We start from the raw sequence: 16,442 nt of genomic DNA, 5'->3' as shown, positions 1-16,442 counted from the left end.
CCACAGGGGCCGAAGTTTATGGCTTCGCAACTCGCCGCTAATCGGATTGTCTGTCGACTGGCCGAACGAACGCTTCCATAATTCTTTGTACGTAGCGTAAAATCGAAATGGCGATTGCGCGCTCTGCGTATCGAGCCACGTTTTCTCTGTAACTAAAATTTTCCGTATATAATATCTTCTGTAAAATTTTTTGCGTTTTCCTCTTGGTAACGGGGCGCTTCTTTTTTCTTTCATTAAGCTTGCTCGAACCTGTCTAGAAGGTTTATGTGGCTACGCAAAATTAACTGAATACGGCATTACGTTACACGGTTCGTGCAAGTACGTTCGTTTAAACCTGGATATTACGTTTGTTTAAAAATGTACGTGCGTACTCTATAAGACTCTTATATTCAGCGAAAGTAGGTTTTATCGAATGGAAGAAAAATAGGAATAGGTTGCGTTTTCGCAACCTATCGATTAATACAAGTTTCTGCTCATCATATAATGGACAATTTCAAAGGATACGGCTCAAGTTCTGTAATTGAAAATAAAGTAGTAGCGTTTCGTACTATTAATAATGCTTAAGCCTGCTAATGAGGCTGCAAAGTTATAATGATCGACTCTACGTCTATTTATGGTGACTGTGACTTCTCTTTGCAAATTTCTTTTTCCAAGACACTAGAAAGTATTCCTTATCTGTCTTGAAGGCCTTGGTTTTGATTGTTTCATATTAGTATTAACATTAGGAGTGTTCATATGTATACTTTTCGAAAATCAAAGGCTGTTAGCGTATTTTATTATCCGACTCCAATAATAATAATATTCTTTCTTTGTTATTTTTAATAATTAATCCTTGAAAGTTGATAGGCTCCGCTATATGTTTTACTTTTCGAGTTCTAATCAGTACTTGTTTGCAGTTCAGAACGATAATGTTGATATTATATTGTAATCTCGAAATTTGAAATTTGCAAAACGTGGGTATACTTTTAATTTCTATTTTAAACTTTTGAGCATGTCTGGTAAATTATATGCTTTTCAAATTGTAAGTTATGAAACAGCTAAGAGAAGATAATGACGACGACGAGTTGATGTTTGATTTATATAACACAGATTGTAGATATAAATAATGCTTTTAATGAAGATTTCTATTTCGAGCTGATATTTTGATAAATTTACTTTCCTTAATAGAGCCGCTTTTACCAAACTGATGACGCAATTGAATATTCCATTATTCGTTGCAAGCTTTTTACATATTTTTGTTGATGTTAATGCTTATGTTACTGTTTATGTTAATTGTTCCTTTAAAGTTACATGTCAGAAGGCAAGGAATATTCGAATACTTCAATATGCATTAATCTGTTTGTTCATGATTATATTCAAATGTGACATGTACGAATTGTTTTCATAATAAAGTTCGATAAATATTATTACATTGGATTTTGAGTATTATGGAAGACACGTCATTTGTGACAATTTCGACAGTGTCGCAATATACTTTGTAAGTTCTGAAGTTAATTAGAACACTCATTATGTATCATAAATACCAAGTAATGGCAGATAGAAATTAGCTGAGCTATTTCCGTCAGCAAGGTCTTTCTTAGAAGTCTGTTTAACCAATCGTTTTCGCGAACGTGTTATCCTGTCTCGCCTGGCGCGAATCGAAGCGTTAATATGAGAAGTTTCGTGTAAAAAGTTTCACGAAATTATATTACGCTGAAAAGTTTTCACGCCTTATTAAGATCTTGTTAGAGGAAGCAGAACGTTTTAAAGATACTTTCGTCCTTTCTCTCGTACCTTTTTTTCTCGCTACCTCCAAACTCACTATAAAACACGCGATATTCTCGTTTTCGCGAATGTTTAGTACCGTTTTATAACGTTAGTTTCGATGCGTTTCGAAGACACCGTTAAAATACATTAGAAGTCTTGAGTGCAATATGTAAAGAAACAAAATTTATGGTTATTCATTATCATTGAATAATATTGATTCAAAGTAATGCGAAGCTTATTATCAAGTAGTTCTATTATACTTATTTGCCTCTATAAATTTTATTCCATATGAATTTAGAAGTTCAAGACAATTAGTTTTGTTTTCTATCTATTCGATTTTGACGAAAAACTGAGCAATGTACGCAGAAAGCGTTCCTCGTACTGTTATTAATTTTGTAATATTTATGTTTAGTAATGTTTGGCGATATTTACTACGTTTCCTGTTTTCAATAAAAATAATATACATTTCCTTTGTTTATTATCGTATAATATCTCGCGAAACTTACTTCTCTCAACAAAATTTAATTTCCTTCTAATTGCAAGCGTTGTGCGTTCCAACTTTTTTATTTTCTCTTAAATAATACCAGTATATATATGGGTCAGTTATGCACTTCGAAGCTGATAAAACAGAGTTACATCATACGTGGGCGCAATCAAGTTTTTCATCAACGAATACCCGAGATGCAATTATGTTACGTTTTCTCATATAATACAACTTTATTCGCAATGAAATCATAACTGCAACTATAAAATTATTTTTCTGATTTGTTATAATTAACAGGTAGTTAATGATTTTAATATGAAACGCGTAGTTGTCCACTTGTACCCTTCGAGCTTATGTTAAATCCTTTTCTCACCTTTTTTCTCATTCGTCAACTAACAGAGCGAAGACACCATTCCCCTTTTTATTAAAAAGCCCGTGTCATTTATCGAAACTAACATGATAATCATATAATGAAATGTTATTTTTGTTCAATGAGATCTAAATAATATTAACGTTACATCAATAATATAGAATGATTTAACTACGAGAAATTACATTTTATTATATCTAGCAATGATTCTGTTGAAAAGGAAAATTCTTTTAACGTTTACTTATGATTATCGGTATTTTTATTCAACATCTCTCTAACTTCGATTTGAAAATGAGATTCGATGTACTTCGAATAATTTAACCCTATGTAATTCACTAGCGCCGCTTTAATATAATGTGTAAATTATTATTTTGTTTTGTTTCCACCGATGGAAAATGAAAAAGGGCGTACAAGTAATCTTGTGTAAATAAATTCATAAATATTGCACGTAAAGCTTCACTTGTAAAAACGTGCTGAAATTGCTGTTTGCTTGTATCAAAAAATAATAAACGTATAAAGGTTGAACAAGAATGTGTTTCACGGTTACCTGGCAATTGAGTATATTACAAATTGGAGAATCGATTTTAGAGAGCAATATGAACGCATGAGTTTCGTTTAATACGTTGTAGTAATAACTCCCTTTAATACTGTTTAAAATCATTGTACAGAATGAAAATGGACAGTTCACGTTACTGCAATTGTTGTTACAGCAATTAAAAAGTTCTGTTTCGCTTTAAAAAAATTTTCACATAAACGGCAAAATTTTAATTACAGTAAAAATGTTGGCTCGCGTCAGCCGACGAAAATTGGTAATATGATTTCCGTTTAATTATACGTAAATGGAAGTGCACGGGTTCCGTTGATCGCGAACTTTATAGATTAAAATTTAATTTTTAGCTATTTAAAAATTTATACGTTTCCTGTGCGCGTCATCAGGGTATTGAATTATTACGTCGTATGGCGTTTCGTGTTCTTCAACTCATCTACCACGGAGAACGCTAATTTACTTCTTATTTCCATAAATCAGCCGCATTGCTTTGAAAAGCACGTTATGAAACCACGTAATCACAAAAATGCGTCCCGTGTACTTCGAGTAATAATATACATTATACATATTTTAAAAAATGTTGTGACCGATAGTGGCATCGCGTTTTTATGTAATACAATGCTACGTTGAATTTATCAAACGCGTTTTCATGGCGTCAAACCGGCATACAGCCCGAACTGGCACAGTTGGAACATTAAAATCCATTAGCGATATATTAATACATTACATTGCAACGTGTGAAATCCTGTAATTTCAGCCGATGTATTTTATTATTCAATTGTATACGTATCGATATTTTAAATACTTTGAAAAATAATTCATTGAATTACAAATATAGAAAATTCCGATATGATGCATTTAAAAAAACCGTATAAATTTTTTAAATTCTTAATAAATATGCATCCATATTTTTATTTTTACTTCAAAATAAAAATTAAACTAGAATATTCTAGTCCCTCAATCTTCGATTAATAATAGAACTACCTCCTTTTATCAGCTAACCAATGAGAAACCATACCATGGCCATCTTTTATAAATTTCTCTAAAAAACAAAAAAAAAAAAGAAAAATGATTTGTTTCTACAATATGTATCCATTTCTGTTATATTGATTTATTTCAATGAATTTGAAGAATTTAAAAAAGTAATATTTATATCATCGCTCTTTTCAACTATTCGATTTATGAATTTGATAACCATGAGTTTTGAACGAATCATACACTCTAAAAGTTTCCTACAACCTTATCATTTTACCACTGATGTACGTATTTATCGATTTTTAAAAAGCGGCAACGCCGATGCGATTGCCTCGGCTTAAATGTAAGTTGCACGTAAGTACGTAGCTCGGAGATGGAACAAAAGTTCAATCCTAACACGTCTTTTCTAGCGATACATCGCAAGTTATCTGGGACACTGAACACGGAGCAGCTCGCAGATGTAAGTATCTCATGTCCTGTTAAGTACAGAGTATTGTCCTCGCGTAGTTTCCGGAATTATAAATCCTCGGCGATGTGTTCAACCTATCGTTCCTTTACTTCCTTTACTTCCAACTTGCATCCTTATTTTTCCATAATATAAAATGAACTTCGTGACACGATACGTGCATAGAGATATTACAATAGTAAATCTATCCTTTGTAGATAGAGCCAAGCGCTTGTAAAAAATTCGAAGAACGGTAAGATAGTTATTGAAATATCTAATACTCAATTAATTGGAATATTGTACTATTGAAACGTTCTAATAACCCACTACTCTTTCCAGTATTAACGTATTTGATCGAAGAAAACGTTCATACGATGGAATACATGGGCCAACTACTTAGGATATAGTTTCGAACGATTTCGGTCGAGGATTGCAACGACAACTTCTCGGATTGCACGATAGCAAACAGGAACCTTCCGAAGTGTCAGAAACACTTCAGCCGATCGACTTCGACTAATTTGCTGCAACGATACCGCGTATCGAGTCAACTTCGACTTTTAACCTCGGATGCATATTGCAACGATCCTCCAGGTCATTCACCTGTCTTGGTAAGATATAACAACGCGTAGTAAAACGTTGAAACGAAGTAGTTTCTTTTGGATTTTTCAATTAGATTTTAAACAATCTGTAGATTTCCCTAAAAAATTTCTACAATCTACTGTTTCAATTAAAATCGAAAGATCGTGAAAATAAAAATCAAGGTAGAAAGGTTAAACTATGAAATAATAAAAGACTAAACTAAAGCAATTGCAGGGAAGACAACTGGAGCTTAGAAAATAAAAAGGCAAATCCAATTATGAAAGACAGTATCCGTTAAACAACCAATTTGTGGGAAACCGACAGAAACTTTTGTCGTTTCCTACATTCGCTACATTTTGTATAAATGTAACAAACGTACTGTTTCCTTGTAGCATTGAATCGAGGACTCAAAGAGACTGGTTTTACATTTCTTGCAATTATTGCCCTTTTCATAATTGGACAGTAATCTAAGCTACAAAGATAGGTCTGCAGAGCGATTGAGACACTTAATGACTTTATTCTTCAATGAAACACTCATTCTACGCAATCCAATTTTGTCCAGTCATCGACAACATCGTTCACCTACGAGTTCTTCGTTTTATCCTTGATTGTAATGTCACATTCTCTCCGTACGACATCTTACTGATATATAGATTATACTTGATCCATTATACGGGTCATGGAAATTCAAAGGGATACCTACATAGGTGACAGGCTAAGCTATCTGAAAGATACGACTGTATCTTATCGCTCTCATCGAGCTGCTACAACTATCGTGCGTCCCGGGAGTTCCCATGATCATAAACTCAATCGCTGATAACGTCGCTGATGATCGTGTGCTAAATTGACCCTCCTGGAGAGTCTCGGTGGCAGGGCGAACGTGTTAGAGCCCAGCCAAGGGACAGTGGACCCGGTGAACGGATGCGGCGATCATCAGCGGAGAAAAAGCACGCCGACCAGGCAAAGTGACTGGGGGTGTACCCCCTTTTTTCATTTAAATTACTCGAAGGCGGTAGTGGTGCGACGCGGCCGGCATACCTAATGGCCGCATATTGTGCGCTGCCACTGCCACTCAAGGCAAACCGAGAACACACTACTGCGTCAACGGCTGGCGGACCTGTTCGCGACAGGAAAATAATACCGAATTCCTCATAATTCGTGGCTGCTTTTTATCTATGGATATATAGGTACAGGTGTACGCATGCTCTGGCTGTGTACGAGGTACATGTTACATTATCACGTGAAGATCACGTAATCGTTTATCCAAATGGCAGCGTATATTCTAGTCTACGTGAGTATTCCGTCTCATGGGAACTGATGGTTGGCCTCCTCTTCGATGATCCATGCAAGAGGGACACGTCGTCGAGTGCAGTTGGTCGAGGACATCACAAGAGCTGAACTTGACTGAGAGTTGAATAGAATAGGTGAAGAGTTTAAGTTGATTGAATGGCTGATTTGGATAGACAATGGATCATTCTAGTGGCTTTTACTAGTTGTCAAAGTAAGCTTTCAAGGTGAAGTTTTATACGAGTTATTTGAAGGATATATTCGTGCTGTTAGGTTTGTATTAAGTTGAAGTTTCGTTCTGATGTCAATACAAGCAACATAGTTCTTATACTTTGATATTTATTTTCTGTTAGCCCTCAACAGCGTAATAAATTACCAATGACTATCGTGGCAGTCGCGTTAAACAAATGTCAAAATCGCAATGAAACCTTGTGATTTTTCACAGCCAATTTTCAGAAATTATTTAGTTGAGTATGGAGTAGATTGAATGAAATAGTTCAACGCACGCTGATTACAATGGTCAAATTAAAATTCAACGCAACGCGAAGCTTGATCGAGCCCATATTCTTGCTGTTGTACCGTATTTCAACGTGGAAGGTTATTAAGCAGGTAGATAGCGAGCAAAGGTACGTATACAATAAACTGAGCAACTGAGCGTGACATGAAACGGCGCGAGGAAGCGCAAACATCCATTTACGTTCGTAACGGATGCGTAAATACATGTGCAGAGATAGAGGAATAAGTGGACGTTGAACGTTCCTGGCTACGTTCGTTGGTATATAAAAAGAAAGACAATACCTAACCAGTTGGCTCATGCTGGATAAACTAATTAACGATTGAACGATGTCGGAAATAATTAGTCGCGTATCCTATTCGCGATATAATTAAATGCTGGCTAGCGAGGCCTTCACCCCCTTTGTCGCAAATTAATTTGTATATCTGCGCGATTCGCGACAAATAAACTTCGTCCAAGCGGAATTAATCCCAGATAAATGAAAGTATAAATATCAATATTCGGTAGTAAAAAAGAAGACAAAAATATGAAGTTAAATTTAACCCAAATCAAAGTGCTTTAAAAATCCAGAAAAGTTGGCAAAAATTGTGAAATTATTAAATAGAAATCGTCATGCCGTATAGAATGTACTGAGAAATCCTAAAGCTTATGGAAAAACTAAAAATGTGACAGACCTCGTGTTACACCTGAACGTGACAGACGGGCAATTTTGGGCGTTGCCTCGAATTTTGAGGGGACTGCAAGGTCAATCACCGAAAATTTCTTTGAACAGAGAAAAATGATTGTGCCTATAATGTAATAAGATTCGTACAATTTAACCTTTATTGAAAGACAAATTAAAAGACAATGACCAAGCATTTTTAAATCTAAAATAATTTTGCAACTGGCTTTATATGAGTATTACTCCGTTTTATATACAGAGCGATCATTACTAATAATGAAAGATGTCTGAAAAATTTAGAAGCACATAAACATGCAAATATAGACACATGACTTTTCAATTAACGCAGATTCGCAAATCTTGATTAAACTATGATTTCATATAATAGAATATAATTTGACTTATAATGCGAAAAGTCGAAAAAAATAAGTCGTAAAAAGTAAATCGAAAAAAATTTTCGATATACTAAATCTAACTTCCCTATCACTAATTTTGTTTCACGGTACAAGTAATTTTACGGTAAAATATTTGTTATGTTATCTTCAAACGTATCGTTGACACAAAGAATAGCCTTTATGGAAGCAAGAATAAAAATGTGATTGGTTGAGTACACACCTTTATCTAATTTAGTCTTCGTCTGTGTTGATTCTAGGACTTGTGCTAACTGGACGTTTCTTACGTACTTTTGCAAGTGCTGTATGATTTTATATTTCGCAGATCTCTTTTTAAACCATCGCGTTAAGGACTCTTTATTTGGAGGTTTACAAAAATTATGAAAATAAAACTTTCGTTTAAAATATTGTAAGTGGTACTGAACAAAATTAAATACGGTATAAATAGAATATAGTATAAGAGTTTTCGAAATGGATATTCTTTGACAAACAACGCAGGCTTCAATTATCTCAGGGTATAATGAAATTAAAGCAGAATATATTTTTGAAATTGGTAAAGTACATCAATATACTATGTTATAACCATGAAATATATATAAATTTACGAATGTTTATGATGATATAAAAGGAAATTATAAAACCAGTTTAAATGTAAGCTGTTCTTTATTAATACATAGTGTATGAAATTCTCCAGTCACTTCCGGTGAATCATCAAAAAATTATACCTATGATAAGTATGCTAACAATCAGGTGTAATACATATGCATTCCTACAGTTCCAGTTAACTACAATACGACACGGTTTATAAATTACTTTGAATACACTTTAGTTGGTGAATATATGCTTCACAGAGATTTTTATCTGTATGTGTTGAGCAAATTGGAGTTTACCAAAGCCATATTGAAGGCATTGGAACGTTTGGATAAAATCAAAACGATTAAAATTCTTATGGAGTAGTAGTTTCTTACTTATGGCTTGCGAATTTGCGTCCTATGCGTTCAGAAAAAATTAATCAAAAAGACAATCACATGATTTTATCACAAAAATAGATTTAATTTATAAAATAACAATACGACAGTTAAAAAGTAATATCTTTTGCTAGAATGCAACGACTCCCATTTTACATATAAATAATATCGTACAAAATCTCGAATCAACTAAAATTACCATCTGCTCGTTTTTTAAATCTAAATTGACCTTAAAATGGTGCAAAATACTATTTTTTGACAAAAACGTTCATCGTACTCTTTCAGTTTGCATATAAGGTATATGTTTAATAATTTTTAAGAATTAATCATAATTTCAATAGCTTATTATCACATAGTATTATACCTATTATCGTCCCGTCATTCTTGAAATTATGTTTACTATGATAAGTATGCACTACAGAAACGTGCAATTAATTCATAAATTTTAATGGTAGAGAAAGAAATAGAAACAGGTCAACGAAAGCATACAATAACGATGCTTGTTTCTCTTCAACCTGCAACCTATATAGCCCGGCAATTCTCATTTTTCCCCTAGTTTTTCATCAGGACAGATAACAATGCGAGGCATATTTGCGGAATAATGAAGCAACCCGGCACACGGCGCGACAAAATCTTGACTGACAGGAAACTTGGATCAAAACACAACTGGAGTAAACTCCGGTTCGACGGAAATTCATCCGAACAATTATCTTCGGAATGAAATGGCACCAATTAAACGAGTTTCTCCTGTTCTTCCGAGCTTGCAAAAACGACGTCGGTACTAATTAGCAAAGTCCACGCTCCAAGTGAATTTCATACCAGGATCTACGAGTCTTGGATACTCCGCCAACTATTCTGGGCTGTCTTCTACCTCATAAACGATCCAAAGTACTTTCAACAATACCACTCGGCAATTTCTTCCTACGACAGAATACTCGTTTTTCCCTCTTGGTCATTGGACATGCATCCAGATATTTGGTCAAAGCTAATTTTATCGCATGCCCCTATTTTGCATCCGACATAATTGATCATTTTTCAGAAATATTTATAACGTAAGGAAAATTTTACTTTTTACTTTATACTATTACAAACTATAAAGTTCAATTATCAATTCAATTTTAACTATCTTATCAATTATCTTATCTCACACTATTTTTTACTTATCGTCCTTGTTTCTTTTTCAATATTGCAATTAACATTTTTCAATTTTTTTAGAATTATCGATTGCTTATTGGCATATAATAAATAATTCCCTTCCGGTATAATTAGATATATGGTAAAACTTAATGACGATTATAAAATAAACTATCGATTAACAGTCAGTTTTAATCAATTATTAGCATTATTAAATTAATAACGATAGTTACTGTTATAACACCCATGTAATTATACTCAGCCTTATACATGTGGGAAAGAAGAACGTAGTAATGAATAAACTGTCGAGACGAACACGAGAACTTAATCAACGCTTTGAATACGTATTACGATGTAATCGGCTTAAAAAGAAACGAGGACTGACGGTTCACGTGCGAAAACGGAGACTGTTTATGTTAATCACTCGTTTTAATCAAGCCTTCAGACTATTTTAATTTTAACTACAAAGTAGTTATTTTTGTTCTTTATTTATCTGTTTGGAGCTCCTATTTATTCAACCACCTATGTGAATAAACTCAAAATTTATATTAAAAGTGTTGAGCTTTAGGTTTCTTGCGATCTTTTGTAAGGCACATTGCCCCTGTTTGTTTTTTGACAAATTATTACATTGATTATAATGTCATATTAAATTAAATTAATTATCAAATTGACCCGATGATTGTTGTAGGTATGCATAATAAGTGATCAGTTAAATAATTTGATTTTTGAGTTTGATTTGTTTATTATTTCTAAATTGATAAGGTGAAAATATTACTCGTATTTTAAAGAGAAAAGTAAATTATACTAGATTATGTGTACTATATATTAAAGATCAGTGACGATATGGTGAAAGAACAATGCTATATTTGAGAAATTACTTAAAGGATTGTACATTTTTTGAAACACTTTAATTTGGCTGAAATGCAAACGTGAACGTGAAAGTGAAAATTTCAATCATGTCACTTTCAATGACAATTTTGGAAGATATTCTTGGAAGAACGTTTCCGAGGCTACGAGGTCTTTTGAATCAGTTGGAAAAATCATAATATGTATCTGAAACCATCGAATCTCTCAGAACATTGAAAAGACAGGAATAGTCAGGAACGTTAGGTAAACTTTAAAATCAATACTACATACTTCGAATTCTTCAAGCTTTGAATTTGAAAAGTTTACTCGGAGCCTAATCATTAAAACTTATACATTTTTATTCTAGAGTTTAAACTTTCATTAGTATTTATCATAAACAAATTCTTATTACATTATTCTTTTAAATGGTTTCACGAAATATTTTTCAAGCTAATGTTATAAGCAATGCGTTTAAATAAACAATTATCTGTTTATTAATTATTAGTATAATTTACCTCATCTCCTACAATTGTTTGCCACCTTCCTATTTTATTTTATATCCATTTTTCATAAAGTATTTATCGTGCCAAAATCCATTATTTTAAGTTCATCTCTCACAAAAACTACATTACTTATATTATAACATGATACAATAACCTGTATTACAAAATAATCCAAAATATTATACGTAAACGAGTCTACGTTGATTACAAGTTATCGACATCTAAATAGGTAATACTTTACCTGCCATAATACTTTAACTACCATATTCTCTTTATTTCCTAATATTCAAAAAATGATTTCACGTTATAAAAAAGCAATAAAATTATGTGACTAATATCGTGGAAAGCTTCGTTGAGGCAATTTGAATTGTAACGTATTTAAGAGAATGACGCAACATTAGGCAAGATTTAAAACGTACAAGTTTAAATTTATACGCTATATTAAGGCACGAATTGTACTATAAAAGAAATAAAATAAACATATATGCCAATTGGCAATATCCCTGGCGCACTTTCTACCAACGAGAACAAGGAGAGAACGATTATTTGGGTGTACAACAATACTGCATACAACTTTTCGTATAAAACTGCGTAAAACAACGGCAGGCCGACGCAGCTCTTGATTTGCGAAGTTTTATAGCAAGATGGCACTATTCCGGCAGGAAAATGCCCACTATGAGAAAAGTTAAGTCCATTTAGAAATATGTACGCGCTTACATATTCCGGAAACGAGAGATTTATAGACTTAAAGCGAGAGAATTCACGAGATTTTCTTTACTAATGAGTCTATCTTTCGTTAATGTATACATATAGTCTATTGATATATTCAGTGTATAATACTACTATTTATACATATACATATGTACTGCCGATCTATTAATATTTAGCATGAATTGAATGCTTTTCACTGTCACTAATTTCTGTATATTTTATTATAAATCTGTTATTCCATTTGCATTATATGCATCTAATAATAAAATACTAAATAAAGCGAAATTTTTTAGTTTTCCAATAAATATCATAAATAAGTATGAGAAATTTTCCGAGAACGAAAGATTTATAGATATAAATTAAAACGAAAAATATTCGCGAGATTTTACGAATGAATCTATCTTCCCTTAATGTTGCATTCGATTTATATTACTATTGTCTATATATGGTATTCTTTAACCTCCGGAAAGATCAATCTTTATTACTATTACTAACTCTTTATTACTAATTCTACATCGTACTAAGTATTAGTCAAACGTTCCGAGAAGTTTCGAATGTCTTGTATGAGATAAATATCGAATATCGTGTATGTCATTGATAATAAGAAGAACAATGTTTTGATTCGATCAGCTTGTTTGCTATTCTTTGACGAAACCGATCTATGTCGATCGAACATTTGTTTTGAATGTCTCGAGTCGGCGCGATAGTTATGATGAGTCACACACGATAACCGAATCGGTTTATTCCTGAACTATTTTTAGTAAATATTTCAAGTCGTCTATTTGTCACAAATATATGCAAGTAGGTATGTAGATACATATGTATTTACATTATAGAATATAAAGTTGGCATCTATTATCTTAATGACGTTTAATTTAAAGCTTCTAATATTTTAACATTAAAGCTATCGATAACTAAAAAAATATAGAGCCTATACTAAACAAATCTAAATGGAAGTATTATAAAAAATATACATATAATACAAAAAGAAAGACAAACTTTCCCAATCCACAAATCCGATAGTTGTAGTATTAACGATTGAAAAAAGAAAATATAATCTAACAGTTGAACGTTTTATACATGTACAACAAACAAACTGCGATTAACGAATGAGCAGTAACTTTTCGAACACCCTATACCTTTGTCTATACGTTTCGCCCCCGCACGTAATACTCGGTGTACGCATGCTCCTTTCGCTCATAACAGCATTTATTCAGCTGTTACGCGACAAGATCACGAATATGACCTTAGCAATTGCCAAGGAATTCTATCGAGCGCGACTCTTTATTCACTTGTCCGTTCCCCTCGGAAAATTATTCAGTTGTTCGAGAACAACGAATTGAAAAACTCGATTCGTTGTAGGGTCGACAGAAACTAATTTCGAAGGTAATCCCGAAAGACAAACAACGATAACGACGGAGCGTCGAACGTGACCGGATCCATCTGTCGGCATAATTAGTCTCGGGCAAATTGTCCCTTCGTACGTCACTCGTGTCGAATTTTTATGTTACAGACGAAAAAGTCGGGGCTTTTTCGTTTGTTTGCCGTAACCACAAAACTGTGTACTCACCGGGGAAGCTGTGCGTATATGCGACGAAACACGCTGCGACGAGTAGAACTTCAGCAAAGGTTTTCATTTTTGTTTTGTCTTCTTGTTTCCCTGTCGCGCTGATTTAGAAAAGCCACTAGCGGTAAGTTTCTGCAACGATGATTCGATTAGTACTGACGCGTTCGGCTTCTTGCGAACGAGATTGTCACACAACTCGCGAGGGGATCAAGGTCACTCACAGAACCAGCTCACTGAAACTCGCTGACGCTTTGCACTACGACTTTTGTCTCGCGCCACTCTATATGTGATCGTTCGCCTGCTGCTCGACCAATCATCATGCACCTCGCCGTAATCACGTGAACCATTGGTCACGTGACTGTACGGCGCGCTGCTTGACTCATAGCACAACGTTTTTTCCCGGTATTACTAATTTACATTCTACTATAATACATTCTGCTATGTCGCTATCGTCTTCAACAACTGTGTAAACAGAATGATCGCGATTATTCTTTATAATTAATTTCATAGAGAATTGCAAACTGACGTTGTTGATGTGATAATGATAGAGAACGCTATGGATGATACTGTGAATATGATGAACAAGTTCTTTCTCTGTTCTGCGAATTTTTAACGTATGATTTTGCGTTAACTACTAGCTACAATTATTTGCAATAAATATGTTGGAGAATTAATGATACTATAAGACGTAAAAGTCAGCCACAGCTATGTTATTTGTTCTATGAAATGGACTTAACGCATTACATTTCCAACCTTTATTGTGCGTGCGCATCTGAACTGGAATACCGAGGAGAATTTTATAGCAATGAAATTCAATAATTACTGTTTCAAATACAGGATTACTGATTCTGTTTGTCCATGTTTGGTAAGAGATCTGTAAGATTGGTAAGATATGTACGAAATCTGTTAATAATTCCTTAAATCTTTATCTTTCGATTTTATTGCGATGGAGGAGATATTTGTAAAAATCAAATGTAATTCATCCAAGATACTATCGTGGTAGAATAAAGTATTGTAAATATTATAAGTACATAATAATATTCAATCATTTTCTTCTATTATATAAAATAATTTATTGAAATAATTGATCTTACAATACCATATTGTATTCTTGCCAAAGGAAATATTTATAATTGAACGGAAGATAAATTTCCTACAGATCCTTGATGTTGCGAATTCATCGATGGGTAGCATCGGTTTATTCATGAGTTTAATTTTTCTAACCAATCAGTCTATAATCACAGTGCGCCGTTAATTATAGTGGAATGAAATTATGTACATACGTAAATCAGTTTCACCGTTTCACTTACTTCTAATCAAGGTTGGCCCTTTTAATAAGGGGACCAGATGCAAGAAATATTTTGGAGTCCCAAATAATTCCTTATCGGTAAAAACGCATATTTTCTTGAAAAAATGAAGAAAAATAGACATAATAAAGAAAATAACACCAAAAAATAAGAAAATAAACATTAACATATTTAAACATGTAACTTATTATTGTTATATCATCAATAATATTGAAAAAATTTCAATTTTTTATAATATTTTTATCAATAGTTAATTTAACATGTGCGTTTAATCGTTTTGCACACATTCTGGCAGAGTTTACAAAATGAAATTAATTTTAATAAATTAAAAACTTTTCGTTCTAATTTTTTTCTTTTTAATTATTTTGTCCTTTTTCGGGGCTCCTGTATAACCTTGTTACATCTTCTGTGTAAACGGCCCTGCATACAATCGTTGGAAAATATGTATATTTCGTTTTCTTGAAATATCGAGACAATGTTACATATTATGGAAATAAATTCAGATATAGGAAACAATGTCATCAATCATGTTATTTATTATCGAATGATTTGGTATTTCCGATATTACAAATAACCTTGGTAATGTTTCAAAGATAATTAATCTCACTCGGTACTCCGGTACTTGTAGGTATGTATAGCTACATTAACTACATACATGCTAATGATGTCTGTGCGTGCGTTGGTCTACCTTGAATTGTTATGTGCGGTAATCAGTCCATTCTGGTTCAAAGGTGAATTAGATTTCTCCGTGTTCCCCTACGACACAAGATGATGTACAAGATGTTTTAGAAGTCAATGATGCAGGGAATAGAAATAAAGGTTAGTAGTGAAACAAATATTCTTTTCCACTATAACCCATCGTCGCTTCATTTTTAGAAAATAAATTTATTAAGGTAGGTGTCTATCATTTTTGTAAGTTTTCCATAAATTTGCAATAAAATTGTTAGTTTTCCAATAAGTTTTCCATAAAATTGCAATTGATAGTATTACAGATATATTATCTAATATAATAATATAAGGATAAAGTAACATAACCTAAATATGGCCGGTGGTCGCACCACATACTCAGCGTTCGTAGCCACATTAGTATGCAAAATATATCGCTACATAAAGTAGAATAAGACATTAGGAACGCGATTTAATAATTAATGTTGTCGTGGAATTCAAAATGGAAGTTTTCATTTAGTAAACGTTCGCAAAATTTCAATAACATTGCGAATGAATACAATTTCATTAAAAAATTCTTGTTCATTTAAACGTCAGTCATTCATGCCAGATTGATTTGCACGTTCTACGATTTACAATTTACCTCAATTCATTTTTACAAACATTACGTAAAAAAACGCACGTCAAGGATACCTTTGCAGATATGCAAATATAACTGATCATTTCATATCACCACAAGG

At 33.1% G+C, this 16,442-nt stretch overlaps 1 protein-coding gene across 1 annotated transcript in view; it reads right to left on the bottom strand.

The window, feature by feature from the left end:
- Positions 1-14,029, bottom strand: part of LOC100747836 (icarapin-like) — a 56,070-nt gene extending 42,041 nt beyond the window's left edge. The window contains exon 1 of the mRNA XM_003485654.4: positions 13,733-14,029. Within this exon, the coding sequence (XP_003485702.1) occupies positions 13,733-13,799 (67 nt within the window). The 5' untranslated portion in view covers positions 13,800-14,029. The remainder of the gene's footprint in view (positions 1-13,732) is intronic.
- Between the last annotated feature and the right edge of the window lie 2,413 nt (positions 14,030-16,442).

The sequence above is a fragment of the Bombus impatiens genome, unplaced genomic scaffold (genome assembly GCF_000188095.3).
Source record: "Bombus impatiens unplaced genomic scaffold, BIMP_2.2 scf_0074, whole genome shotgun sequence".
NCBI lineage: Eukaryota > Metazoa > Arthropoda > Insecta > Hymenoptera > Apidae > Bombus > Bombus impatiens.
Note: the sequence above shows the minus strand (reverse complement) of the source record. Positions and strands in the feature narration are given on the sequence as shown.